Consider the following 27,001-nt stretch of genomic DNA (forward strand, 5'->3'; position numbering starts at 1 on the left):
ATAATTTTTCCTCAATGACACCACCCAAAATCCTTTTTGATGTTCATCAAACATTTTCCTTTCATTTATGCTATGCTCTTCATGAATTGAAAACACCACTGATTTCCTTAAGTTTTGTTCCGAGAAAAATGTTGGTAAATTAAATGCATCTCCACTAATGATGATGCACTTATGCATATCACGTACAAGGTTGGTCAACACTCGACACTTTGGGCGGCTTATTGTTGAATGTGTTAAAACGCACTTTCTATACTCTGCTAGTGTGTTAGAGTGGTTGGCCTGGTCAACTTAAATCAGAGCCCAAAAATGATTCCTGCAATTCCCTTTCTTGGAGGAGAAACAGTCCTTTATGATCCGATAAATAATACTGTAGCTGAAGTAAACCATTAATTTCCTTTTAAGGTTGATTTGGTAAAAGGAGAATCTTTTCATGCCAATAAATCATGATTTCATTATTAATTCTGATAATTATGATCTTAAGAATCAAATATTCTTACTTTTAGTTTTAATAAAACTTTCCCCACATTAAATGAGTTTAGGAAGGAAATGAGGTTTTTTACCTTATTAAAAATTTTCTTTCAATTCAAATAAGTTACATTTTCACCTCCCAGTGAGAATAATTTTGTAAAAAACATAAATAATTTTTTTTAAGAAACAATGTTATTTTTTTAATAATAAGTTAAACATGAGAAAGTTAACTTCAAAATTGTTTAGAAAATAATAATAATTTAGTTTATTTATGTTTTAATTTCCTAATTTCACATTTTAATTACAAAATTCCTACTTTTATTTTCAACTTGTTTCATGTGTTTCAAATATTTGTTCAGGAAATGTTAAAATAAATTCTTTTTCTTTATTTTCTGTACAAATCTATATAAAAAAATTTAAAAATAAGTGACAATTTTCTGATTAAAAAATAAAAATAGAAATGAACACTTTTAGGCTTTGTTTGGATTTGAGGATGGAAAAGAGGGAGTGGAAAAAGAGGGATTTGAAGGGAAAGTGAGTGGAAAGTGCAGAGAAAGTTTGTGAAAGTTTCTGAGTGAATTGATTGATGTGATAGATAAAAATAAATTTTTTAATTAATGATTTTGTAAGATTACTATTTTACCCTTAGGTTAAAAAAGTTTATAATTATTATAATTAAAAGATAAATAAAAATTTTAACTAAAAAAATAAATATAAAATCTTAATTTAAAAATAATTTAATTTAAATATTTGCTTTAAATTTAATGATAAATAAAAATTAAAAATTTAATAGATGAATATATAATTTACACTTTTACCCTTAGATTAAAAATGAGTATAATATTATTTATTGTAAATAATAATAATTACAATAAAATTATATTAATAGGTATAATTTATTAAAAAAATAATAAATAATGATAATAATAATAATAAATATTAGAAAAATAATAAGAATCATAATAAATAATAATGATACTAATTATCATAAATAATAATAATATTAATAATAATGATAATAATAATAATATTTATAATAATAAATAATAATAACAAAATATATTATGATAATTATATTTTTTAACATTATTTTATATCTAGAACGACCCGTTCTCAGACCAGAACGGCTCGTTCTGGATTACAAATTAACTCACAACGGCCATGTGTGGAACGGTCCGTTCCCAAAGTAGAACGTCCCGTCCCAAAGTGGAACGACCCGTTCTGAGTTCACATATTGCTCATAAAATCCAGTGTTGGAATGACCCGTTCTGATTTCGCCTGGAAGCGAAAATATGCCAACATAATTGATTATGTATGGCACATAATCGATTATGGGCTGGCATACATAATCGATTATGTGTCATGCATAATCGATTATGCTTCATTCCTATCCTCCTTCATGCATAAAGAAATGAAGCTTATCTACAATGGCACAGTCTCTGCATGCATGGGACAGGGATATTATCGGGTTTTCTCAAATCTTACATGGCTTTTATCTTTTTTCTTCGCAAAAGCACGAGGACGGCAACGGAGCTTCTCCTGCTTTTCTTCGCCTTTCTTTCTTCGCAAATCAACAGAAACAAACGTCTACTTTCTTCGCCTTTCATTCGTCGTGAACAGTAAATCAGCGAAAATAAACAATACCTTAGAAATAACACTAAAAAATGAAATGAAACGAAGGTTTAGGGGGGGGGGTACTAGGGTGTGATGCTGACTGGTTATAAATAAATATGTTCACTGGGGTTGTTTTAAAATTAATATACGAGAAAAAAAAAATCATGCCTTCAAGAAAATTCTTGCATTCTCGTAAACTAGGAACCATTTTCTTCAAAAAGAATCTAGACCACTTTTCCCTACTTTCTTTCCCTTTTTGTTACAAGTAATGAATGAGATCCTCGGGATATCGATTCATACCACATTATTACTACTTGTGTAATGGCTCACCTATCTCCTTGTTAGGGTCAGTCAAACTAGTATAACTGAGAGTAGGTGAAAGTGAACTTTTTAAACCAGTCTTATCTCCTAAATATTGTTGGACAGATTATTCTTACAAAAACAAGATCAAAAAACTATATTTACATAAACGAACATATAATACTGTATATTCTAATTTCTAACACTTGGATGAACTTTCGTAATTAAGCTATTACAGTATTACATTTATAGCGCATCTTCTGAAAAAGGATATTCCAAATGGAAAATTATAATTTGAGTAATGTATACTATGAAATACGTTGTTAAGTATTTCGAAAAGTAAGTTTAAAGAGAGAAAAGAAAAGGCATTATATAAAAAACATTTATTTTTCATAGCTGATTCAAACGCTAATTTAAGCCCAAAGATTGTAAATATAACAGTAATATATGTAACAAACTAAATTCAGAACAAATAAGAATTTAAATACTTCAAAATTTGCTTTCAAGCACATCTTGATTTCTCCTTGATTTGCATTTCTCTATAGCCCTTCGGCACTTTATCTGAAAATCAATATATAACAAGCCACTATAAAAAAAATTTAAGAAAGAAATTTTCAAATTGACCTAAAATTTGAGAACACACATCAACACCTATATAAATGGCCAGCACAAGCTTCCATGGCTTTGTTCCTCCTATTTCTTGTTTAATTTCACTATGTCGAAGACTGGAATAAATTAAATATTCCTCATCACACCTCACTATTAGTTTGGCTGAAGTCATTCACGCCGGGCATAAGAACCGAGTGAGCCACAGGATAACTCTCTCAACCTAGGAGAGGTTCAACATCTCTGTCAATTTATTATAATCCCATAAATGCATGTTCTGGGACAAGAAAACGGCTCCAACAGCAAGAACAACAGAAAAAACTGCCATGCTTTTCATGCATCCATGGCCTTGTGACAATCGCCCCAAAATGATTTTGCAGTACTTGTCTGCATCCTTCAATAATGCATGGCGAGCACCATCATCCACCTTAGCCAACTCCTTTTCATTCTATAAAGACAGATTGAGATATGCCATTACTTTTTCTTGCAAGTTACAAATATAGTAAATTTAGGTTCAAAATAAGACGCATCCTCAACAAGAACATGTAAAATAGACCAAGGCTTCAACGTGCATTCAGACAGATTTACATAACATGCAGCATTGCAGTTAGAAAGTGAGTTTCTCAAACCATCGTGCGACTGTATTTACTAAAGAAGAAAATAGTTTACCTTTTGACTGAAGCTCTTAAGAGTTTCCCTCAAAGAATCAAGATTAGGATGTTTGACAAGGTATTCCTTCCATTCACCAGAAAGTTTTCTCAAAACATTAACACTTGCTACAAGGTTATCCATATAAAGCAAATCCTGTTCCCAGTATTAAATACATGTCTGTGTTAGCAAGTAGGAAAGGAGTCACTAGGAAAAAAGAGTGTAGGAAACAAATGAAAAGAAAAACTATTAAATATCATTTCCTTGTACTCACCCATTGTTTGTAACATTCGGGGTTCTGAGACAAACACCAAATAAAAATGTCGCTTGCCTCCTTTGATAGGTCAGGATTGGCTGTAAAAAAGGCTCCAGCATTTAAGTTTTCACACAAAAGTACAACACCAAGTCCTTCAACTCTTAATAATACAAACCGCAATTTGCAAAAAGAAAATAACATGCGCAAATGGGATAGTTGATGACAATCTATATTTACTAAACATTACCTTCTCCCGCAGCTTTAATTGCAAAGCTTAGTATCTGTTGTGCAAGATGCTTTATTGCTTTACTTTCAGGTGTCCCAGCAAGGGCAACCTCTCTCAATGTTGGATAAACAGCTTCAAATCTTTCAGTGGCCTAATAAAACATACAAATACATATACCAGAAGAGTATCTCAGATAAACCAACTATTGCAATGCAAGTGATTAGAATATACACAAGAATCTATTAAAAAAATTCTACCTTGATCCGGGCTGAAGGAAGAAGGAAAGTAACTCTCAATAGAGAATCAAGAGCCCATGGGGGTACAACACGCTCACCCTTTCTGACAGCCCCATTCAGCAAGATAGAACGAGCTTTAGGAAATGCGATAATTCTATTTCAAAAAAGAAAGAATAAATGGAAACAAACCATTAAAGGCAAGAAGGATCAGCTAGAAATTCTGCCGTAGTTGCAATAAATAAGGGAAGGTTAGTGTTGAATCACAAAGGTTCCTGACCTCTCAACCAACTGTAATATCAAGTCTCTTGACTGTGGATTGCAACCAGACTTCGCACTCAGCATGGGCAAGAGAAGAGATACCCACAAGTACAACCCCATTACTAGATCCCCTTGAGAAGCCTACACAAATCAAAATCAAGTTACAAATCCATATAAATAATCTTCACGAGTGTTTAGGGTGAGAGAACAAAATCATGTTGAAAAGTTCACCTGAGTTATCACCCAAACTATGAGAGGGAGTTTATCCTGTCCTTGATATTTTTGACTCTCCTTCATTATTGGCAATAAATTAATCATGACATCAGGTTTTCGTCGAAGCACCATTGCTAAAACCACAAATATGGCAACCTGTAGTTCAAGCGATATACAATAGTCACACCAAATATTCACTCAATAATATGTTATAGCTCAAATTAACATGTCATTACAACATTAAATTAACATATTTTTTTTACTGATATTAAAAAAGTTTATAAACATCCAATCAAATTTGGGGGCATGTAGCAATCATCAATAAGTAGGGGGGGAAAATATATATATATATATATATATATATATATATTATATATATATACACACACACACACATACATACATATATATATAAAAACAAATTTCATAGAAAAGAGTCAGTCAAGAGCCAAGTTGATCCTAGAAGGCTAGAACACCAAGAAGTTTATTGAGAGGGCCTCCTTCACAAATTTTCCTTATTGATATTGATATCTGGCTTCATCCCAAAAATTCTATAATAGAAGACTGTCCAAGGAGGTATAACTCACATCCAAACTTCCCCTCTCGGCCTCTACCACATATCCTTGTTATCCTAAAATCTTAATGCATAGCTGTTCAGTCTCGTAGGACACTTAAAATAAATAACCCAATTTCACAGTTTGACAAACTAGTCAATCTCAGTTGCTAACAAAGCTAAGGAACCACAACAAAAAATTTCAAGATCTAAGACAGACTTAAGAATTGGTCATTTTATCTTGAAATATTTCTATATTTCATATTAAACAGGGAATAACTTAGTAAAGAAACTAAACTAAGGAGAAATTCAAAGTTGAATAACAGTCATCTATAAAAGTCCACAGTAAAGAATAAACGAAAAAGTCAAAAAAACTTTTCATTATCAATAACATCCTAAGAGGCAATAACAACATACAACAAAATTTTAACTCACTAGGTGGTGTCAGGCTGTCAGCAAACTGAATCAACAGAACCAACTATTTACCATCTCTCACAGGTATAAGTACTTGCCCATAGGGAGACACAAATCAACAAAGAAGCAAAATTTCTTTTTGTACCGTATAAAAAGCAAATACATATATATATAGACCTACGTGACTACGTCAAATTGGGGGGCATGTAATGGCATGATTTCAAAGGGTACCTGAGATTTCGATGATGATTGCTGGACCACCTTCTTTGATCCCTTAACAACTCCCTGGTGACTGGCAAGGTCTGCAAGAATGCTGTCCAACGACCATAGCACAAACGAACCAAGTGCATCATATGATCTGTGACCGATCCATTCCGCTGATATTTTGTAAATATCCTCCGATATATGCACAAGAGGGATCTGTTGGGCAAAGTAGAGTTGTAAGCAACACTAACAATAATCACTGAGCAAGTACCACTACCATCGAAAACAACAACGACCATAAAGATCATTACAGAAACTTCAGCAACATTTTTTCACGAACAGTCTAAAATAACATAATCAGATCGGAGCATACTCATGCAATTCAGAATTCTATACATTATTACCAAAAGTCGCGCGCATCACAGAACCGTACTTCTTTCGCTTAATCTTATTCCAATTACGCTTAAAAAAAATATAGAATAGAAATAGTGAATTACTCACATCAACAATCTTCGCAACGGTGGACTCTTTGAACGTCTTCAACCATGGAAACTGAGCTCCACTCACCGACGAGAACGCGCGGCCGAAGTAATCAGCAAATCTCATCAGCATAATATCCTGCTGCGATTCATACGAAGCCTGCGCAAAACGCGATTCATTCCTCCTCATCACATTCAACGAACAACGAACAACAAACGAAACTAAACAACATCAGATCAACCACGAATAGATTGAAAACACTCACAGTAATTTCAGCGAGAAACGCGGCGAGATCATCGGCGCCGATTCTGGAAGCAGCTTCCGCCACCGTCACCTTCGGCTTCTTCGGCTTCTTCTGCTTCGGCTTCTTCACCCCGGAGGAGCCGTCCTGATCGGCGCCGGCCTCCAGCTCCGCATCTCCGTCGTCTTCGTCGTCGGAATGCCGCTTCGATCTGCTCGGCGCGGCGTCGGCGGCCGGCGCCTCCGCAGCGTACTGCGCCTCGAGGAGGCGGCGGCGGCGGTCCTCGGAGTGGCGGTGGAGGGAGCTGAAGACGTCGGAGGAAGGATCGGCGGCGGAATTGGCGTGGGCGAGTGGGTGCTTGGACTGGGACTTGTTGTTGTTGGTGTTGCGGTTGCGCTTGTGATACGACACCGTTTGCCAGTCGTTGTTATCGTTTTTGGTAGTGGTGGCGTGGTTCCTTCTTCTGTAAGCTTCTTCTTCTTCCTCCTGCTCCCTGAGAATGGCTTCGATGAGAGCCGAAGTCTCATCCATGTTTGAATCGACGCAGAAGAAGATCGAAACGGCGTCGTTGGAGCGAGATCGCGGCAGAGAGAGAGAGAGAGAGAGAGAAATTAATTAAGATTTAAGAAGGAGAAGAAGATGATGACATTGAACTAGAAACTAGAAACTAGAAAGAGTCTCTCTCTCTCATCTCAATCTCATGTGTGAAAAAAGACACGTGCGTCTTTCGCTCTGCTTTTTCACTTTCACATCGTCTCAATTACGACATTGCATTTCTATTACTCTTAGTCTTATGTTATCATCTTATCCGTTGCGTTATTACTTTCTCCGTAACCGTTTGAACCAAAATTAAAACCAGTTTAATTTTCCACTTCAATTTCTTTGACTTTTCAGCCTTTAACAAATAAATAAATATTAAATATTTATTTCAATTTTATCCTTTTATAAATATTTCATCTTCAATAATTTAATAATAAAAAATTCATATTTAATATTGTCGAGAAAAAGAATCTCATAAAATAACTTCCAGATCTCACCGGAGAAGAAGAATGAATTTTTTTTTTAGAGAAATTGTTTCTGTAATTAATTTTTTTTAATCTCCATAAAAAGAAGAAGAAAAACTTGACCTGTCAAATATTACACAATATATCAAAATTAATTGTGGGAGATCGCAATCTATATTTTTACTAATAGTAATGAAAGATGTTATTGATTCCCTTTTATCTTATATGAAATTGTATTTTATATCAAATTATGTCTTATTATTTTAGAAAAAATTATAAAAATAATCATAATGAAGATTAAATATATTTTTTATAATTTTAATTATCTTAATTTCTCTCCATTGAATCATTAAGTTAATTTTAATGGCTAAATATGTCTTATTATAATCTAAATTTATTAATTATAATAAAATATATATTACACAACATTTACGTAATATTATTTTTATTTTAAGTTGATTGAAATTTTAACCCTTTAAACAAAATGACTTTTTTCATTTTTCAACATAGCATTAAAACTATTTTTTTCAATTTTATCTAATACTTACATTTTATGTATTAAATTAAAATAGTTATTTAGAATTATAGTGCGTTAATTTTATACGTCATTATACAGCAGAACGTTTATTGTTAAACGAGGTTAGGATTTTCTTTTATATTTTTCATAACTTTTTATCTTAAATAATATGTAATTTTTATGTAGTGATAATATATATATATATATATCTATATATATATATATATTAAAAATTAATAATAATTCATTCTATTTTCCTCTTTTGCCATAATTAGAATAATTATATTAAATTATGCAATCATATTTTTAGAAATTAGTTTTTAACATAATTTTTTAAATTTATTGTTCTTTAATGATATATTTTGAGAAATTTTTTTAACTTTCTAACCCTTCTAATTTAAATTTATCTTTCTCATTTTTATTTTAAATTTAAATTTTAATATTTTAAAAAAATTATCAATTGCTAAAAAATTTTTTGTCATGATATAAAATTATAAATTATATATTATAAAATTAAAATATAATTTATATGATAAAAAAATATTTATTATAAATTTTATATATAATATATTTTTATACACAAATATTAATTATTTATTTATTATAAATTTCTTAGTTATATAAAATGAAATTTCATCATGTGAATTGTAGAAGAAAAAAATAGTAGTTATAGATATAAGTGTCTATAAGCATTTAAGTAAATTATAATATTTTTAAAAAATGCAATGTTAAAAGTAAATTAAATAATTGAAAACTAATAATAATATTAAAGTAATAAAATTATTATTTAAAATATATTAACAAATATCAACATTTATTAATTTAATTGATGTTTTAGTTATTTCTCAAATATTAAGATCTTAAGTTCGAATCTTAAAATTAATAAAAGTATATTTTTGTAAGAGATATAATGTTAATATATCTGTAATAAATACTCTTATCAGTACTTATAATTTGAATTTCAATGAATTTATGATCAATGTCAATTATTTAATTTATATGTAGCTTGTGTAATTAATATATAGCCTAATGACAGAGTATAATATATATATATAAAGTTTTATATTTAAATCTTATCATCATATAATCTCTATTATTAAAAAAAATGTAGCTTATGTTAATTATTTGTTTTATTTATTATATTATTAATGTCAGAATTAAGTAGAAAATAGTTATATTTCATAATCAAGTTAAGTATTTACAAAACAGCGGCATGTTATTTGAACATATATATAATTAAAATGTATATTATAAATCTTGGAAGTTATTATTCAAACATATGAATGAATTCACAAATGAACTTAGAATGACAATTTAGCAAAATCACAGTCGCTCATTATTATTTCATATTATATTTGTCACATTTTGAAAAATAAAAATGATAAATATTCTGAATTTGTATTTTTCATAAATATTAAGTTTTGAGAATTATTAATAATTATTTTAATTAAAAATAAAAAGATTAAATATATTTTTGATCTTTCAAAAATTGACTATATTTAATTTTAGTTCCTTGAAAAAAAATTCTTTAATGTTAGTCATTCAAATTTATGTAATACTTTTTTTAATCTTTTTTTAAACATAATTAATTATTATTGTTGAAATTAGTTTCACTGACATAAAATTTTGTAATTTAAAATATTTATTATTTTAGGTTTAAGTTAAGTTTGAAAGTAAAAACTAATTTGATACTTAAATTTTTTTATTACATTCTCATATGTAGGTATGGAGGTTTCGATGATTTTTTTTTTTTTTTGAACAACAAGTCACCCGCCAAATTCAAATAAATTTTTCTCACAAATTCAAAGTAAGGTTTTTCTTTTCTCTAACACCGTAATCATGTTCAATTTAGAAACTTTTCTTGCAACCCTCTAAGATCTAAATTCTCAATTTTTTGGTGAAAACATTTCATCATTAACGAAACTCTCAATATACAAATTACTCTAAACAACACTTTTTCTTTTCTCTTCGAGCTAGCTTCAAGGTGCTTGTCTTTCATAAACAGGGGCTCTTAGTTTCCTCTGTTGGAATGAAAGTAAAATAAAAAAAATAAAAAATATAAAAAAAAAATAAATCACTTTTAAAACCTCCATGCTTAGGTATGGAAACGACTAGTGTAAATTTTTAAGTGTAAAATTAATTTTTACCTAAAACTTAACTTAATACTAACATAAGCTTCAAGTTGCTTACCTTTTAGAAAATATGAGGTCCTTGGCTTCCTCTAATGAGAGTGAAAGCAAAATAGAGGAACAAAAGCAAAATAAATCACTTCTAAAACTTTTATGTTTGGATTTGAGAATGAATAGTGAAAGATTTTAAGTGTAAAATTAATTTTTATCCTAAAATTTAACTTAATATCAAAATAATTAATATTTTAATTTAAAAAAGTTACATGCCAATAAAAACTAATGGTGATTTTGATGTTGAGATGACCTATTTTAACCGTAAAAATTATCGGTGTTCAGAAAAAAATTAACAATAAGTATTATATAAATTTGAATAACTAAAATAAAGAGAGAGAAAATTGAGAGACCAAAATCAAACAAAATTAATTTTTGGAGAATAAAAATATGTTTAACTCAATAAAAAAATATCATATTTGAAGATAAAAATTTCACTATATTAAAGATTTTAAATTTCATTACATTTGGCAATTATTTTAATTGTGGTAACAAAATATGGCCACACTAATAAAACGTGTAATAACTGCCTTTACTAAAAATTAACTGGAAAAAAAATCAAAATTTGAATGTAAAAAATAAAATGTAGCTATTTAAAACTCATTAATGTTGAACAAACTAAACTTATGTATAAATTTCTCTTATGTGATTAATACTGATCGCTTATTTTCATGTGTAGTTAATGATGATTACTTATTTTATTTAGTATATTATTTATGACGAAATTGGTTAGAAAATAATCATGATTCATAATCAAGCTAATATTTATGAAGCGTCATGTATGAAAACATGTTACTCGAATTCACAAATGTATTTATAATAATTTAGCGATATCACAAAAAATAAAAGAATGATTTAGCAAAATTAAATAAGATGCACATTATTATATCAAGTTATAATTTTCACATTTTAAAAGGGAAAAATTAAATCTCATAAATTTGCATTTTCCACGTGTATTAAGATTTAAAAAATTATTAATAATTAAGTTAATATATAAATAAAAAATCTATCATATTTAAAAATAATATTTTCGCTGTATTTAGCAATTATAAATTTCATTATGTTTAATCATTATAATTGTGGCGATAAAAAAATGAGCACAGCATAATAAAGTTAGGGAAATGTGTAATAACTATCTTTATTTTATTTTTACGACTGTAACTTTTGTGGCATATTTTTACAACTAAAATAACTACCTTCATTAAAACTCACTAAAATAAATCAAAATTAAAATTTGAATGTACGTAGTAAAGAGCAGCTATTTAAAATTCATTAATGCTGAATGAAAAGAAGCTATGATGTGAATTTTACTGAATTTGTGATTAATATTGATTGGTTATTTTCATATGTAATTAATGTTAATTGCTTGTTTGCTTTATTATATTATTGATGGTGAAATCGGGTAGAAATAGTTTTGGTTTATAATTGAACCAAATACTTACAAAGCAACATATTTTGAATTGTGTTATTAGATCCAAGTGTAAATCACACAACATGCATTCCAAACAAATTATTGTGGATTCAACACATGACATCCGAAATTGCGAATGGATTCATAAACATATTTACAATGATGATTTGGTAATAAGCAATTACCATGACTGAAGATGAACATAATACTTATATATATATATAATTTATAATAATAGTTATATATAATAAATATTTAACATGTGTATTATACAAATTAAAATATTATTATCCAACAAATAACATATATGTAGAGAGGTTCTCACACTAAATAAATAATTAGGTGAAGGTTAAAATAAATTAATTTTTTATTGGGTTAGCAGGTTGAATTGTGTGCTATTGAAGCGAGTTTTTTTTCTTCTCCCTTTAGCTAAACCGAAAACACAGGTAAGGCCCAACCTTTGGCAATTTTTTATTCGCTAATGATATATACACTCCCTTTTTTTTTATAAGTACACCTCTTTTATTTATTTTTTTTAAATTCTAAAATATCTATAATTTGTTTTATTTTTAAAATTTTTAATTTTACATCTCTAATTTTTAATTTACTATTTTTTCTTTTCACACATCTCCTTTCTTCCTTTTTTCAGTTTTCACATGCACCATCTTGTCTTCTTCTAATTCCTCACATATTTTAGTGGATAATTTTAGTTTTCTTGATTTTTGTATTATTCTCTTATTTTCTCACTTTTTCACATGCATCCAAATCATAGAACTGGTAGGCGACAACATTGTAAGTACGTGTAGCTTTCTCGATAGTTTCTATCAAACTAGACATACATTTTTTCTTCCAACACTTCCTTTTCCTTCACCCCTCCAAAAATCTCAACATTAAGTTTAGTGTTATGAAAAAAGAAATTTTCACTGTTCTAGAGTACTATGCGGATAGTGAAATCAGTGAGAAAACTGAAAGAGAAAGGAAAAAAGAATAATGTAAAGTTAAAAGAATTAAAATACCTACCAAAATAGGTGGAAGTGAAGAAAAATTAAGAGAGTGCATGTGAAAATAAGGGAAAGATGTATGTAAAAAAGTGTTAAATTAAATGTTAGGAGTATAAAATTTAAAAAAATATAAAAATATAAAAATTAAATGCATTTTAAGAATTTTAAATTTTTTTTTTAAAAGAGAGGGGTGTACTTAAAAAAAAAAAAAAAAAAAAAAAGGTGTATATATCATGATCCTTTTTTCTTCCTCTCTTCCTAATCTGACGGGCTGAGAGCCTTGCTGAAAGCCCAATAAAACTAACTAGTGGTGGTAGGTGAGATCAAAGGCCTGAGAAGTGAGGTAACATTTTACCGAAATTGTGTTGTGGATTAGCTGATTGTATGTTAGAAATTTTAGTTATTCTGAATTTCTGATAATGTTAATGGTGGAATTTCTTTGTTGCTATGATTGAGTTTGACTCTGTTCGGGTCATGCGGTTGCTGTAATGATATGATTATAAAATTTAGCAGCTGTAAGTTTTTTTTATTTTATTTTTTATCATATTGCTGTTGGTTGACATCATTTTTGTTGACTATTTTTTTTTGTCACAAGTATTTTTAATTCACGAATTAGAGATTAATATCTTTTACTATACTGTGATTATCGTTAATTTAAAGAATTTTCATGTATATGACGAGATTGAACTTAATAATTATCGCTAAATAGATTATTCCCATCACGTGTAGCGCAAAGTACCTAACAATTAGGTTAATCCATCGAGTTGCAGCGTAAATGATTTTGACGTTGTTAAGAATTTACCTTTCATGCATTGAATCGTGACTCGTGGGAAACAGAGTGTGACGAGAATTTGGTGTGATTTGCTTGTACCAAAATTGAAGAGTCGGAGGAGTGTGTTCTCATTTTGTTGGAGAAGTAATTCGAAATATAAGTAAGTGGGTTATTGCTTGAAGGTTTACACGTTGATCGGAGAAGGCTGGACACGTGAGGGAGAATATGTGTTACACATATTTTGGGATGTTTTTGGGACACTAGTGGGCCGAGAGGACTTCATGAAAAAAAAAAAAAAAAAAAGGCTTGTTAAATTAGAACATCTCCACCACATAGTTATTAGGAGAGTTACTTATTTACTTTTTATGGATTCAATGTATTGCGAATACTTGTAAGCACTTTATTGGTATATTACTCTAATGGTGGTAATTCTTAACATAATTTCATATTCTCTTATATTAAAAATATATTTAAAAATAAAACAAATTATTTTTTCCAAATCTTTTGGTCATTATCTAGAAATTTCATTTCCAAAACCTCTCCAAAGAATCATGTTCTTTCCAACGAGCTCCTTATTTTCGATGATGCCTATTTCTTATTTTCTTTCCTTTTGACTTCTTGGTCTCTCTTCAACACATAATGATGCATGTGACAATCTTTTTTCAAGTTGTCTGATTCTGAGTTTGAATAAAGCTTTGATTTTGGGTTTAAAAAATATACAATTCTGAGTTTGAGTTTGCGTTTAATTCTATTATTTTGAATAATCAATTTTTTTTATATCTTTCTCTCAAATCTAAGCTAAAAAAAATCAATTTTTTTTATTGTTACAAATATCTAAAACATCAATGATTATATGGACAATTGTACTCAAATAAGCAATGTCATGTCATTAACTCCAATAGTGAACTACATGAAGTACTGTTTCTTAATTGTAAGAAACTCAAATAAGCAACCGCATTGGAGATGCTTGTAGTAAGACCAAAGTAGAAGAGTTCATTAAAATAATTTGTAGGTTCATGATAAATACATCTCTCTATATTAATAATATACTTCTATTATACTTTTTTGTTCCAAAATTTCCTTAATATCTATTTAATTTATTTATTTTTTGACCTTACAAACCTCCTTATCTTCAAGATTCAATTTTTTCCAAGCACTCACTCACTCTTTCACACGCACCCCCTTCTTGTCTCCTTGCCTTTCACATTCAATTTTTTTTAAAACACTCACATTTTTCACATGCACTCCATTCTTGCTCCTTACCTCCAATATTCATTCTTTTTAAACACTCACTCCTTTTACATGTACCCTTTCCTCCATTTTTCAAAATTTCAAAACAAACTAAAATCTTATAAAAAAAAAATAATATAAACGTATAATATAAAGATGTATATATCATGAGCCAAATAATTGTAATCATTGGACCTAATTAATCCTTTTTGTCTTTGGGATACTTGTCCTCCTTAAGAGTTCTCAAATGTAGTCGATTTGAAAAAGGTGTGGAAGCAATAAAGAGTATTTGAAATTTTTAATTAGTGTGTCATAGTTAGATGTTACTTTTAGTGTCACTTTAGTCATGGAACAACACTTTTCAACATGTCAAAGACAACACGATTAGATATTAACACCTTCTCGACATACTAAATAGTATCAGGTGTGTTACCATGTTTCTTGTTTCCACTTGTCGATATTCATTCTCAAGGCCGATGTATCTTTGGGTAGTATGAGATCTGTTTGGTATATAAGCCCCCAAGTCTTTGACTTTATAGAGAAGAGTTTACTTCTTTTGTGTTGTCACCTATGGTAGGAAGAGATTCTTTTTTTTGAACATTGAAAATGTTTGGGTTCCTTAACTGATGGAAGAGATTAGGAGGAGAGATTGATGTTCTTCTCCTTAGCTCTCCTTATGCACGGATCTTCCTCAAGGAGATGAACTCCGAAACTCAAGTAAAGAAGATGAAGGATTCACGGATGAAGATAAGGCTCAAGCCTTGGATGGAAGTATCCAAGCTCAAGAACTCAAGGGATTGCACACTTCAAAGATAAGGAAACTAGGATTTCCTAAGGGTTTTGAAGGCATTCTCAATGGCTCTCTCTCTTGGAATTTTCGATGACTCTTGATGGCTGAAATCAATTCAGAATTATCATATATCAAAAGTGTTTTACAATGGAGGGAAGTGTTACATATATAGGAGGGAAACTAGGTTAAGATTGGCGGCAACTTAGACTAGCAAAGTTGGCGCCAAGTTTGAATTTCAAATTTGAATTTGAAATTCAAACTTTGGCATCCTACAAGCTTAATCCGGTTGCTACCTTCATTTAGGTGTCATTTAGGAGTGATTTGGAGTGAATTTGAAGCTCACATGGCCGGATCCACTCCATGCCAACCATGTGACTCAAATTCAAATCAAATTACTTCTAAATGATACTTAAATGAAACCTATTTCTCCTATTAATGTATATTTCATATAATCCTATGCTATTGACCGAAATACATTGGTCAAACAATTACAATGGAAAGGAAAAATTACAAGAATGAAAATGAGTCCAATATTGGGTACCAAAAGCCCAAAGGCCCATGAAGCCCAAAACTAGGCCCAACTAGCCTAAAACCTAAAATGCTACTCTATGTGGTCCAAAATACAAGACCAAAATATATGATACCTATACTAACATGATGTATACAAAACATATGAAAATAACTATAACAAAATATGGCCCATGAAAAGTTCAACTTGGGCCTTCCCAGGCCCATCAGGCCCATTGGGCCCTGACTGGCCCAAACCTTCATGTCTAGCCAACTCCTCTTGGATCTTTGAGTGTGTCACCTCTTGCATTCCCAAGTATGATTTCATCATCCCCTCCCTCTTGAAAAGGATTTGTCCTCAAATCTAGAGGATGTATGGAAGAAACATTAGTACCTACATGTAAAACGTGCAAGGAATAAGAAGTGACATGGTAAGAAAAAAGATCATGGATCCTAAGAGGAGTCCTACTTTCTAACCTAACAAAGAAAGATAAAATATTAGACTCTCTAGAAATAGGCTCCTCTCCTAAGCATAACCTAGAAGTAAAACCTAAAAATGTGAGAACACTATGACTAAGACAATGGAAAGATTGATTTTTAAACACTACTATATCTTGCCTAAAGTACCCTAAATGGTAACCTAGGCTTTTCCTAAAAAATAAAGAAAAAACTACTAGAAAACATCCTAAACAATTTTGGATTTGATTGTTTGCTAGATACTTATAATCATATAAACTATATTTGTCTTGTAGGGAAGGAATCATATTAAGTTCAAAAGAATAAGATCTTCCCATAGAAGCAAACATAGAATATAGATTATTACAAGTTGTATCTACCAAACAATGTAAACTAAAAATTGGGTGCTTTATTAAGACCACAAAAATACTTTCTCCCTTGTGCACCTACAAGGAAGTAGTATAAGGAGTAAAACTAAAAATAGTCCTCTCCTTCTTCACTATATCCCGAAGTTGAGAATTCTTTGTTTGAAATTGATTTTGTTCCTCATTCTCAACTTTAAGATTAGTGGCAGCATTATGATAAGATTCAAAACTTTTATGAATAAAGAGAGTTCTTTGCAAAGCTTGTTTGGTAATAAAATAACTCTCCTTGTTCACAAATATTTTAGTGGAGTCCCCTTCATCCACACTCTTTCCTTCTTTCCTTTCTTTATTTCTTTTTCTTTTCATTTGCTTTTGATCTTCAAACACTTGGGATGGTGTTAAAGGATTAAAAACAATTTCCTTATCTTTATGAGTGAAGGTTATTTTGTTAGTGAGGCCATCATGTATAGTGTGTTTATCAAATTGACATGGCCTACCAAGCAAAATATGACAAGCTTCCATAGGGATCACATCACATAAAACTTTGTCTTTATAGTCCCCTATAGAAAACTTGACCTTCACTTGTTGATTTACCTCCAATTCCTCACATTCATTGAGCCAATGAAGTTTATAAGGATGAGGGTGAGGAATAGTGGTAAGGGCTAACTTGTTAACCAACCTTGTACTACAACAATTAGAGCATGATCCACTATCAACAATAAGAGAACAATTTCTTTTGGAAACTAAACATCTTGTGTGAAAGATGTTCTCTTTTTGTGATAGTGAAGTGGGACAAGGTTGACTTCCAAGAAGCCTTTTGATCATAAGAAGATCACCATCAACAAGATATAGCTTTTCACTTGGATGATCTTCCTCACTACTCTCACTATCACTTGAAGTGGTAGAACTAGATTCATCATGACTGCTATAAATGTCTTGTCCTCTCAAAATCATAACCTTTTTAGTTGGACATTGAGAAGCTATATGGCCTCTCCCAAGACATTTAAAACATTTGATGTCACTAGTTTTACTACTAGAAGTGACAACATTTTTATTTTTATCTTTATCTTTTTCTATTTCTTTTTCTTGACCCTTACTAGAGTTTTTAGAAGAGTCATATTGACCCTCCCTCTTGTTTTCTTTCTTGATATAAGAGCTAGTTTGAGTTTTACCTTTAAAAGAATTTTTCCTTAAATTTTGTTGTTCCACCCTTATACAAAGTTGGACCAAATCATCAAGGTCCCTATAAGGGAGTAACTCAACCCTATCTCTTATGTCAAAATTGAGGCCACTTAAAAATCTAGCAATGGTCAATCTTTCTTCCTCCCTTATCCCAGCCCTCATGAGATACAACTCCATCTTTTGCCTATACTCCTCAACACCCATATTCTTTTGTTGGAGTCTTTGGAGCTTATCCATAAGCTCCCTACTATAATAAGAAGGAATGTGCCTTCTTCTCATAGCACTCCTCAATTCATTCCAATAAGTGATGGGAGGATCATTGTGAAGTCTTCTCTCTCTTTCCAAGGATGTCCACCAATACATGGCTTGTCCTTGAAAAGCTAGGGTGGCTAGAGGAACTCTTCTTTCCTCACCTACTTGATGACAAGTGAAGATTTGCTCCACTTTCATCTCCCAATCCAAGTAGGCATCCACATTTTCTTTGCCATGAAAGTAAGGGAGATCAACCCTTGATTCCCTCACTTTGTGTTCTTTAATGACTCTCCTAGGATGAGGTTGGTAGTACGCATCCATGTTCAAACTACCATCATTTTCTTGGCTTTGAGAGTCATTGGAACTCTTAGTGGGAGAACTTTTTTGGCTTTTATGTTTATGAATTTTTTTCAAAAGTTTTTCTTCTCTTAGCTTGATCTTGTTTATCTCTTCCTCCAAAGCAACAAGTTGTACTTCTCTTTCAATTTTCTCTTTTTCTTTTTGAAGTACCTCTTGTTGCTTCCAAAGTTTTAGTGCCTCAACCTCCTTAACAATTCTTCTAAAACTTTTAGGAGATTCAAAGTCACTACTACTTTGAGAAATATGACTCATGATTAAGCAAGAGAAATTATATGTTATGCAAAAGATATAAAAAGTTTTTGGGATTTTCTAGGAATGAAAATAGCACTTGGAAGTCTAAGTGTACAAATTGCACTATCAAGGGAGGTGAGTTACAAAGAGTCACTTAATAACCAAGCATTTTCAAGTGGAAATCACTAAACTCCTTTGTGGTACTTCCAATTCCCCAAAATTTTTCACAAAAATTTTGAATGATTTTTCACAATTGGTTTGTTTTGACATTTAAACTAAGCGTGAACAAATAAAACTAAACAATTCTAGACGTTTCAAGGCAGCAAAAATAAACAATTAAGGACAAGAAACTTAAAGGAAACAATGTAAGCAACTAGTCGGATATCCTAAGTGGAAGCTTGAAACATATGAAATTTCCAAGCCACTTCCACTAACACTACACGTGAGGATGCTATCAAGGATTAAGATATACCTGACCAGCTTCTTAATACTCCCTCCAAGCTTTACAAATTGGTTTAAAATACAAAAGATTTGGCAAAAATGTAAACTAGCCTAGGAAAGCAATAAAGTGGCGGCTTTGGCAACCAATTAGTGACGGATTGATGTTCAAGTTTTCCAACACTTATTCAAGTGTTTAATCCGCCACTAATCCTTCAATATGATTCTCCCTGGACCTGCAAAAGAAACACAACAAAGAGGTTAATGTGGCTGCCTCACAAGGTGAAGGAATTTGGTCACTCAAGTGAAGGAAATTTAGGAGGATTTTGGTCACAAAATTAGGTCAAATTTGGTGATTGTTGTGTCCAAAATTTTTCCACTCTTTGTTGAGCAATGCTTGATCCTTGAGCAAGGATTTAAGGCCACTTCCAGCACAGGAAAATTATTGAAAGAAAACTAGACAAGCAATAGAAGCACAATTTGAAAAGCTTATACCAAAAATCAAGAGTAATATGTGTAAGACAAGACTCAAAGAGGTTCAACAATTAAAACTGAAAATTAAGACTCCAAAATAAAGCTAGCACTCGGATAGGAAAGTTCCTAGATAGGTACTAGAATAGATGAACAAAACAAAAAAAATTTGAAAGCAATTGGACAAGTATAGAACAAGTTGTAGTCAAAACAATAACAAGGAATCAAGTAGGTTTTTCAGCTTGTACACCTCTCGGCTTTTTCCTTTTAAATTGTTTTCTCTATATTTTTTTTATTCTTTCTTTTTCTATATTCAATTTAAGATTCCAGAGAAGGTAAATGCCTTTTGTTTCAAATTTTTTAATGATTCCAAGCTATAGAAACCGAGACTACAAGTCAGCCAAAAATTAGGTCAAAATTCAAGTGAAAATGATAAACTAATGCACTAGTCTTTAGGTTTTGGTTTGGATTCCTTTTTGTACTCTTTTTCTTTTGAAATTTGGAACTCTTCTTTTGTTTTAGACTCTGTATTTCCTCTGTTTTCAGCCTCTAATTTTTTTTAAAATTGAATCCACAAGAAAGAGTGCACTAGAAGTATAATTAAGCACTTGAAATTTTGAGTCAAAATTTTTTATAAGATTTTCAATGGAAAGTGATTTGAAAACTTAAGAATACAATGGAAACCTAACTCTAAAGAAACTTGCTAGGTCTAATAGCAAATTATGAACACAATAAGGTAAAAGAAAAAGCACATATAGGTAGGCACAAAATAAATCAAACCGAGAGCAACATGTAGACACACAAATCAAAATAAAACTAGGTTAAACATGCTATTCAAGGAATTTGTAACATATAAGGACTAAACATGAACTTTTAAGACAAAACCAAGATTCAAAAACAAAATCTAATGCATATGCATGAGGTCCAATCACGGACACATACAAGGAATGGAGAAACTCAAAATAAAATCAAAATAGCACAAGCAAAAAGTTCCTAACAAGTTGTTTGTGGAAGAAAATCAAGAACAATCAACAATGGATCTATGAACACAATTATTTCAAAACATTTAGATCCGAATAGAAACTCAAAGAAGACAAGAAGAACACAAAGAAAACAAGACACGGACACACCAAAATTTAGGAAAACTTATCTCCTTGAAGAACCTTGCTCTTGATACCAAAATTGATGGAAGAGATTAGGAGGAGAGATTGATGTTCTTCTCCTTAACTCTCCTTATGCACGGATCTTCCTCAAGGAGATGAACTCCGAAACTCAAGTAAAGAAGATGAAGGATTCACGGATGAAGGATTCATGGATGAAGATAAGGCTCAAGCCTTGGATGGAAGTATCCAAGCTCAAGAACTCAAGGGATTGCACACTTCAAAGATAAGGAAACTAGGATTTCCTAAGGGTTTTGAAGGCATTCTCAATGGCTCTCTCTCTTGGAATTTTCGGTGACTCTTGATGGCTGAAATCAATTCAGAATTATCATATATCAAAAGTGTTTTACAATGGAGGGAAGTGTTACATATATAGGAGGGAAACTAGGTTAAGATTGGCGGCAACTTAGACTAGCAAAGTTGGCGCCAAGTTTGAATTTCAAATTTGAATTTGAAATTCAAACTTTGGCATCCTACAAGCTTAATCCGGTTGCTACCTTCATTTAGGTGTCATTTAGGAGTGATTTGGAGTGAATTTGAAGCTCACATGGCCGGATCCACTCCATGCCAACCATGTGACTCAAATTCAAATCAAATTACTTCTAAATGATACTTAAATGAAACCTATTTCTCCTATTAATGTATATTTCATATAATCCTATGCTATTGACCGAAATACATTGGTCAAACAATTACAATGGAAAGGAAAAATTACAAGAATGAAAATGAGTCCAATATTGGGTACCAAAAGCCCAAAGGCCCATGAAGCCCAAAACTAGGCCCAACTAGCCTAAAACCTAAAATGCTACTCTATGTGGCCCAAAATACAAGACCAAAATATATGATACCTATACTAACATGATGTATACAAAACATATGAAAATAGCTATAACAAAATATGGCCCATGAAAAGTTCAACTTGGGCCTTCCCAGGCCCATCAGGCCCATTGGGCCCTGACTGACCCAAACCTTCATGTCTAGCCAACTCCTCTTGGATCTTTGAGTGTGTCACCTCTTGCATTCCCAAGTATGATTCCATCATTAACCCATCAAAGTGTATTTTTCACAGACAAAACTGTGACAACTCAGTGAGTATCAAAGTAGACAATTCAATAAGTATCAAAGCAAAAAATACCTTGAACGCGATATCCTTAATGATGACAATGAACTTATAGTTAGAACGAATTAAAAATCCATAATGTTGTTTCCACATCCCTAAATTTCTAAGGAGTAAGAAAATTATTGCTCCTCTAAGTTATCCATCCATAAGTTGGGTAAATAGGTTTTTTTTAATACTTGTTTTTGGCATACAAGCATATTACAGAGTTTTCAATTGAACCAACTTGCTGAGCATAAAGCTAGTTGTCATTGAGGTTGAGGAAAATGAGTGGAGAAAAGAAGGGGAACAAAGATAATGTGTTTTTGAGGTTGTGACATAGACAAATAAATTAATACTTCACTTTAGTCCTTAGAATTACATGGATGGCATGTTAATGCACACTTAAAGATAACAATATATTATTTTTTTATCATAATTTATTTTATAAACTAAATTATTTCTTTTTTAATAAATAAATAAATATATATATATATATATATAATTAGAATTATAATTATAACGAGACGTGTTCCAGTTTTGCACAATAATTTTTGCACAAATTCACTTTTCTTGACAAAAGATGTTTTTGTTATCAATCTCACCAATGATCATCGCTCTTCTTTGTTACTTTCTCGTAACCAAACATGCATGAACAATACCCTTTCACGTCCATCCTCCTCCACCACCAAACTTCCAAGATACCAAACCAGGCGTTTAGTGTGCCAAATTAGTTGTCTTATTCTAGTGTGAAAGAGAAAATGTATTTTTAGAGACTTTCTTTTGTTGTTTGATTTTATAAAATTCAGGATCATTAAAATAGTATGTTACAAATTCATGGTCTAAAATAATGATTTATTAAGTTATTTTATAAGAATTCATTCATTCATTAATTAAGTGTGTATATATATATATGTGTAATATAATATATTCTTTTGATTTTTTATTTTTTAAAAATATGTTTAATTCAATTATATATATATATATATATATATATATAATCGATAAAAAGATTTTGTAACCCAAAAGAAGGTTGGAAGTAAAATCAAGCAGAAAAAAATTGTGGAAATGAAAACAACGACAACACAAACCTTTCAATTAATTAAAGTCGTATAAAATATAAAAATTATGATAAATTGATTCACAGTGACTTAGAATTGATGTTTGACTATACTTGCCATTGCACATCATATGAAAACACGAGTGATGGAGCATAAATATATGCACTTTAATAATCTAGGGTCACAAATATATCAGTTGAGATATATTAATTTTTTCTAACGGCATTAGATTGAGAAAAAGTTTGGCATATCAAATTGATGTTGAGAGATCTCCAAAGTCTCTTATATTCTACTAGTATAGTGCATTTAGATGGTCCTCTAGAACTAATTAGCGTGTAGTGTCCCCACACTTAAATTGAAATGTATTAAATGATAGCGGGTTATCCGGTGACGTTGCGCCAAAAACAACGAATGAAGGGGAAATTAAGAGCAATTATTGCTCAAATTGAATGCTAATAAACCATGGCGCCCAATCAAATGTTTTTCTTTTTTCCGACGATAGAGAGAGATATGATTCTCTCACAGGGTCATTGATAAATGTCGCAGTGCTCATTGCCATTGGCCTACTCTCAACAATAATCTCAACGACGCTCACTAATCAAAGGAACGTGAAAGCACGCGCGTGAAAGTAAAGGTGAGTGTGAACGTAGCTGGAGCCCATTCTCGCTCCCCGAGGCTCGCAAAGGATGAACAACCATGGTACGTCCACCTCCTAGTTTTCTACTCAGTAACCACTAATCATTAACCTCTCTACTCAACACACGTTTATAAACACGGTTAATACTACCATATATCCACCACACGTCAATCAACTTGTTACTAACTGGTTAAAGGATTTTTCATTCTTTATTCTCTTCTCTTCTCTATAAAACTTACTGTCATAATAAATTTAAATTGTCATAAATGTGACTTATAAATATAAATATACGTAAGTGACTAAAAATAAATAAATGTAATTATATTAATTAATACTGTTAATATTAATCATTCTCAAATATTTATATATAAAATCAATAACTTGATGATATTTTGAGCTGTTTGTGAAATAAAATTGATCAGAATTAAATATTTAATATTATTAACCAGGTACGCATAATTATTTATTTATAATTACTAAAAATTAAAGTTAAAAACATGATTAGCCGCAAGACTGGATGGACACGGGTGTACAAATTCCGTATGTTGGTTACTCTTTTTCCTTTTCCAGTGATTTGGTGTCTGCACTGTAATCTCCATCGGCATCTTTCGTTCTTGGCATTGCGGTGCTGCCACGGCTCTTCTATGCCCCTTAACCGGAGCTTCATTTCTAGCACACACGTATCATGGCATAGTGTCATCATGCCCCCAAAATTAGCATCCCTTTTGTAATTTATCAATTTTCAATTTTATTATTGCGTCAGAAAAGAAAAAGAAAAAAGAAAATCCTTATTATTAAGTCACTTATAGGAGGTTGGGACTCCATCACTTCACTTTAGAAAGATGAAGAGGGAAAGGGTGGAAGACGCGAGAGGGGAATGCTCTAGTAGTGCGAAGGGAAAGAAGATGTGCGAGGAAGAAGAACGCGAGGACAAGTTGCTGGCGGGTGTAGGGTACAAAGTGTGTTCCTCAGACATGGCTGACGTGGCACAGAAGCTCGAGCAATTGGAGATGGTGATGGACGAAGACGGAATTCCCCATCTCCCCACCGACACCGTGCACTACGACCCAACCGATCTCTACGGTTGGGTCCAGAACATTCTCACCGAAATCAACAACAACAACGATAACGCACTCAACCACACCACCGTCAACGCTCTCCTTCCCTCGCCGTTTATCGCCGATTCCGAGAACGACCTCAGAGCGATTCCGTTACCCTACGTCCAAGCCTATCCGCAACCGGAAAATCAAATTCAAAACCAAAATCACTACAAGCGTTTCAAGAGTTCCTCCTCGTCTTCTCCGCTGTCGCCGGCGGTTTCCTCGATTTCATCGGAAAACGCGCTTCCGGTGGTTCTCGTGGAGGAAGCAGGCGTGCACCTCGTCCACGCGCTCATGGCGTGCGCGGAGGCCGTTCAGCTTGGAAACGCGAGCCTCGCCGGGGCTCTCGTGAAGCACGCGGGAACCCTCGCGGCGTCGCAAGGCGGTTCCATGGGGAAAGTCGCGTCGTTCTTCGCTCAAGCACTCGCTCGAAGAATCTACGGTTTCTACCCGCACGAAACCCTAGACTCTACCTACTCCGACACACTTCACATGCATTTCTATGAGTCAAGTCCGTACCTGAAGTTCGCGCACTTCACCGCGAACCACGCCATCCTCGAAGCCTTCGCCGCCGCGGAAACGATTCACGTGATCGATTTCGGCCTGAAGCAGGGGCTGCAGTGGCCGGCGCTGATGCAAGCGCTGGCAGTCCGTCCTGGAGGTCCGCCGGCGTTCCGCCTCACCGGAATCGGTCCGCCGCGACTCGACGACACGGACTCCGACGCGCTGAGTCAGGTCGGTTTGAAGCTCGCGGAACTCGCGCGAACGATTAAGGTTCGATTCGAGTTCCGCGGATTGGTGTGTAACAGCTTGACGGATCTGGATCCGTCCGTGCTAGAAATCCGTCCCGGAGAATCCGTCGCTGTGAACGCCGTCTTCGAGCTTCACCGGTTGCTAGCGCGACCTGGAGCGATAGAAAGCGTGTTAGCGACAATTAAGATGATGAAACCGGAGATAATTACCGTGGTGGAGCAAGAAGCGAACCACAACGAACCGGTGTTTCTGGACCGGTTCACGGAGGCGTTGTACTACTACTCGAGTTTGTTCGACTCGCTGGAGGGATCGGCGGCGGCGCCGAGCGAGGAGGCGTTGGTGATGTCGGAGATGTACCTCGGGAGACAGATATGCAATGTGGTGGCGTGCGAGGGGGAGGAGCGCGTGGAGAGGCACGAGACGCTGGGGCAGTGGAGAGGGAGGCTCGGTTCGGCGGGGCTGGAACCGGTTCGGTTGGGTTCGAACGCTTTCAGACAAGCGAAGATGTTGCTGGGACTGTTTCGCGAGGGGGAAGGGTATAGGGTGGAAGAGAACAATGGGTGCCTCATGCTTGGCTGGCACACGAGGCCACTCGTCGCTACCTCCGCGTGGAGACTCGCACCCGCTGAGTTCACTCGCTGGGTCCGTGTTGGGAAAATGACCTGAACTCATTACTCATATACTGTTACTGTAGATTGTTTTCTTGAGTTACTTTACACCTTGGAATGGGATGATTCATGAATATTCCAAGTCAAACTTGAGTGAGTCAGTACTCAGTAGCCAAGTGAGTGAGTGAGAGAGGGTAAATAAACATAGTAAAAAACCAACTAAATATCCTAATTTTAATCATTCTGTTATCGATTACCCTTCTTAGTTCTTAGTCAAATTAATGAAAATAATTCGTTGGATTATGTTCAAAACTTCTTTTCTTAACTTTTAGCTTTGATTAATTTGTTAATTAGCCTTCTTTTCTCAATTTTTTTTGTTGTCTTGGATTAAGATTAGATTTGTGTTTCAAGAGGAAGTTAGTCAGAAAAACATGTTTCATGCATTTATTTTTCTCTTAAAGTTTCTAATAAATAAAAACAATATTGAGATATGCATCAGGTTAATTTTTCTAATTAAAATTATTCTTTTTGCTTATGTAATACTTGTTTGGGTGAGATAATTATGATTTCTGAAAGCAAACTTTGTAATTGGCGAGTATAAAAATGTTTTGTAAAAAGATATTGAAAGGGGACAGATTTAGAAATTAACCACTGTGGGACAATTGTAAATTTAAAATAAATGTAACTTTTAGTGTATAGTAT

General features: G+C 32.6%; 2 protein-coding genes across 2 annotated transcripts; one reads left to right on the forward strand and one right to left on the reverse strand.

Moving 5' to 3' along the window:
- Positions 1–2,844: 2,844 nt before the first annotated feature.
- Positions 2,845–7,464, reverse strand: LOC109795073 (uncharacterized). Its single transcript, XM_020354483.3, has 10 exons — positions 6,742–7,464; positions 6,498–6,635; positions 6,024–6,212; positions 4,844–4,981; positions 4,632–4,753; positions 4,376–4,508; positions 4,140–4,269; positions 3,911–3,990; positions 3,658–3,792; positions 2,845–3,436 (listed from the first exon to the last, which is right to left on the reverse strand). Exons 1-10 carry the CDS (start codon positions 7,246–7,248, stop codon positions 3,212–3,214), a joined length of 1,797 nt encoding a protein of 598 aa, XP_020210072.1. The 5' UTR covers positions 7,249–7,464; the 3' UTR covers positions 2,845–3,211.
- Positions 7,465–24,680: 17,216 nt separating this feature from the next.
- LOC109793468 (DELLA protein 1) lies at positions 24,681–26,611 on the forward strand. Its single transcript, XM_020352941.3, has one exon. It carries the CDS (start codon positions 24,681–24,683, stop codon positions 26,355–26,357), a length of 1,677 nt encoding a protein of 558 aa, XP_020208530.1. The 3' UTR covers positions 26,358–26,611.
- Positions 26,612–27,001: the final 390 nt, after the last annotated feature.

Source organism: Cajanus cajan, chromosome 9 (genome assembly GCF_000230855.2).
Source record: "Cajanus cajan strain Asha chromosome 9, NIPB_CcT2T_4, whole genome shotgun sequence".
Lineage (NCBI taxonomy): Eukaryota > Viridiplantae > Streptophyta > Magnoliopsida > Fabales > Fabaceae > Cajanus > Cajanus cajan.